Raw genomic sequence first — 3241 nt, 5'->3', positions numbered from 1 at the left:
TTTCTGTTTTCTTGAGATAAAATACATGCTCTATCCGTTATAAACAGAGTGAGTAAACCAGCTTTTGTATTAACATTTTGATTTTGTCTCACTTTTTAAGGGAAAATATAAGATGATCTAAGAGCCGTATTTAAGGTAAAGGTGTGAAACCTCAGAGCTGTTCCATCAGCAGGGCTCTACTGATTCATGCTGATGTGTACAGTAGAAGGCTCACCAGATTTATTTTATGCTCAATCTTAAAACTGATCTCCTTTTTTTTTTTTTTTTGAAATGGGTAAACAAAGAATATTTATTCTTTTCTTCTTTTCTTCTTCTTCATAATTCCCTTCCTTCTTAGCTGCGTCTTTTTAGCTGGGTTACCCAACCACATGCGTTTAAACCTATTTCTTTTTTTTGATCTTAGAAGTTTTCCAGCAGCATCAAGCTCTGCATCGGGGATTTTTTTCAGCAAAGAAGTTTCTACTTGAAACATTTTAAACTTTTTGGCCAGTCTGGTTGTGTGTTTTTGATTTTCATCCACCATGAGTTGTCCTTGTTCTTCATTTATTTGGTGCCCCACACTGTTTTCTTCCTTCTTTGTAATGATGCCTTGTGAGATTTCCTTCACACTTGTTTCCCTGCTGATCCCTTTGTAACTAATAATGGTCTCAGTCTTTTCCTCTATTATTTTGAATATAATTTTACGATTACCCTTTGGTCCTTTACTTGTGTTTGCTATACTTATTTCTGCATTCCCTTCAGCTACCTGTTTCCCTGCCTGTCTCTCCTCGTTCCTTGATCCAGATTGTCTAGGAGAATCATCAGTATCTTCATTACTTTCCTGACCTTTGGCGTGGGTCTTTAAACCATCTTCTTTCATTGTACCATCATATTCTTTGGTGTTTCTCTTCTTATCCAGTGCACATTTATCTCGGGTAGACTGTATCATTGGTTGTGTTTTTCTTGCCTGTATAACACCACTATTATAGTCTCCGTTGGTGTTTCCATTATTCTGTGTTTGACCTTTGTTGATGCTGCTACAATCTATATGATCCTGTTTAGGTTGACAACCAGCTTCAGTAGCATCAACTTGGTTTTCTTCCTTTGCTTTAGATGTTGTTTTCCTACTCCTCTTATCTGACATTTGGAGATGCTCAGCAGCTAGGGCTTGATCTTTCAAATCAGTTTGTTTACTCTTCCTCCCCTGATTGCTTTGTGGAACATGATCAGATGCAACACTAAGCGGTTGATTTATATGTTCCTCTCTCTCTCTTGTCTGTTTATTCTTATTTAGGTTTGCATGTGTGGTCTCAGGTTGGTTATATGTAGGATCTGTTTTTCTCTCATCAGGTTTAACAACACCATTACTGCTGGCCTGTATATTTATAGACTTGTTTGTGTTTTTGTCTTTATTTTGTTGAATCTGGTAATTAGGAGGAAGAAAATATTCTCCCTGCTCAGCAGTATTTGGATTTCTTACTGTTGTACACTCAACATGACTGTTTTCTGTCTGATGTTTTTCTGTACCATTTATATTTTTGTTCTTACCAATGTTTTCTTCATATGGTCTCTGTGAAATATTCATGTCATCAACAGGCATAACAAGATTTTGACTTTGTTCAGGTTGAAAATGAGCTGTGTTCTGTTTCTTTCTCTCATGTGAAGCTTGGTCTGTTGTTCCACGATTTCTGTCTTTATGTTCCGGCAGGTTATTCTCTGTATCGTGTTCCTCGTGTTGATACACCATAATATTCCCATTGTCCTCAGAGATGTTACCAGTTGGATCAGGTAAATTATCTGTTTGTGTGGAGCTAACCTTTGACACTGCAAAATCTTTGTCAGTGGTACTTCTGGTTGCATTTGATTTGACTGTCTCGTGTTTGTTAATATTGGTTTCCATCCCAGGTGGTTGAAAAATACTGTTCTCCACCTTCTCTTCAGTGCCTGAATTTTCATAATAAAGCAGATAATTGAATAGTTAGTACAATAGATAGTACAGCAGAACATGTCTGAACAATGATGGATTAATTCTCACCTTTCTTTCTGTAAAATAGAAGATACGCACTGGAGGATCTACAGAAGGATGAGTGGAGAGAAATGTGATATACCATGTGTATGCAACATATACATATATACAGACTGATAGAATGCAAACTTAAATGTTTACCTTGCAATGTTGTCATTTCCTGGACATTTGTTGGGCACAACCTGATACATGGACAAAAAAAACTCAGCACATTATATCTTAATTATTTTACTTTGACATATTACTTTAGAAAGAGGTAATTTTAAGTATTTTTTTAGTGCAGCAAATTGTGATTTCTTTTACCTGCGAGACATTGGTGTCATTAAATGTGTACCACAGGTTTTCTTCCTCCTGGGATTTTATTGTTGCCCAGTAATGTCCGCTTCTCAGGTCACCAAAATGCTCCACAACTGAATAGAGCTCATATATCTGTTTCTATAGAACATATAGAGAAATATTCAATTCAGTAAATGGTATACAAAGTTCATGATCAATGCCAAAAAGAGAATACCCAAAATATACCTCTGGTATCTTTATTTTATAGGGAAAGTCCACACTACAGTTGATTTTCACATATGACATGTACTGATAGCTGAAGTCAAATCTCTTCAGCAGCAGAAGCAGAACATCTGGGTGATGTGTTATAACATATTGCTGGAGAACAAAATATGCAGTCATGTTTGAAAATGTTATGTTTTAACCCTTCATCAGAATTCAATAAAATCCGGAACTTTAACTTTACTAACTCTAAGGGCATCAACTTTTTCGTCGCACTCGTCACAGTACATCTGGTTTTCCCCATTAAATACTGTGGGCTTAAAGAAGTCGTTGATGCCATTCTCCTAAAAAAAGGGGAAAGAAAATTCTGATTAAAAAATATTAAAGCCCTAAAAAACTAATAATATACAATCTTTAAGAGGATAAACCTGTTCCTGCACAAAATTCCTGAAGCAGTTTGCACTTGATACATGCAGAAATGATCCGGCTTATAAAATCCAGCACAACACAAACACACAGATGCAGAGGTGACAGAGAGAAGCACTTTACCATCAAACAAACATTATACTGCTCATCCTTTGAAAAATATTTTAGCAATATATGGGGTTCAATCTGGTTCTGGTTCTTGTCATCTTCTCATTTAACTACTTGACATATGAATTTACACACACACACACACACACACACACACACACACACACACACACACACTATATATATATATATATATATATATAT

At 35.9% G+C, this 3241-nt stretch overlaps 1 protein-coding gene across 1 annotated transcript in view; it reads right to left on the bottom strand.

Moving 5' to 3' along the window:
• Nucleotides 1-184: 184 nt before the first annotated feature.
• LOC107095598 (probable ubiquitin carboxyl-terminal hydrolase creB) overlaps nt 185-3241 on the bottom strand; it is a 10554-nt gene continuing 7497 nt past the window's right edge. The window contains exons 7-13 of the mRNA XM_015391755.1: nt 2752-2847; nt 2528-2659; nt 2309-2440; nt 2147-2187; nt 2015-2052; nt 361-1923; nt 185-189 (exon numbers count right to left, since the gene is read on the bottom strand). Coding sequence (XP_015247241.1) covers nt 185-189; nt 361-1923; nt 2015-2052; nt 2147-2187; nt 2309-2440; nt 2528-2659; nt 2752-2847 — 2007 coding nt within the window. The remainder of the gene's footprint in view (nt 190-360; nt 1924-2014; nt 2053-2146; nt 2188-2308; nt 2441-2527; nt 2660-2751; nt 2848-3241) is intronic.

The sequence above is a fragment of the Cyprinodon variegatus genome, unplaced genomic scaffold (assembly GCF_000732505.1).
Source record: "Cyprinodon variegatus isolate N-32 unplaced genomic scaffold, C_variegatus-1.0 Scaffold559, whole genome shotgun sequence".
NCBI lineage: Eukaryota > Metazoa > Chordata > Actinopteri > Cyprinodontiformes > Cyprinodontidae > Cyprinodon > Cyprinodon variegatus.
The sequence above is the reverse complement of the archived record's forward strand: the minus strand, read 5'-3'. Positions and strand labels throughout refer to the sequence as shown.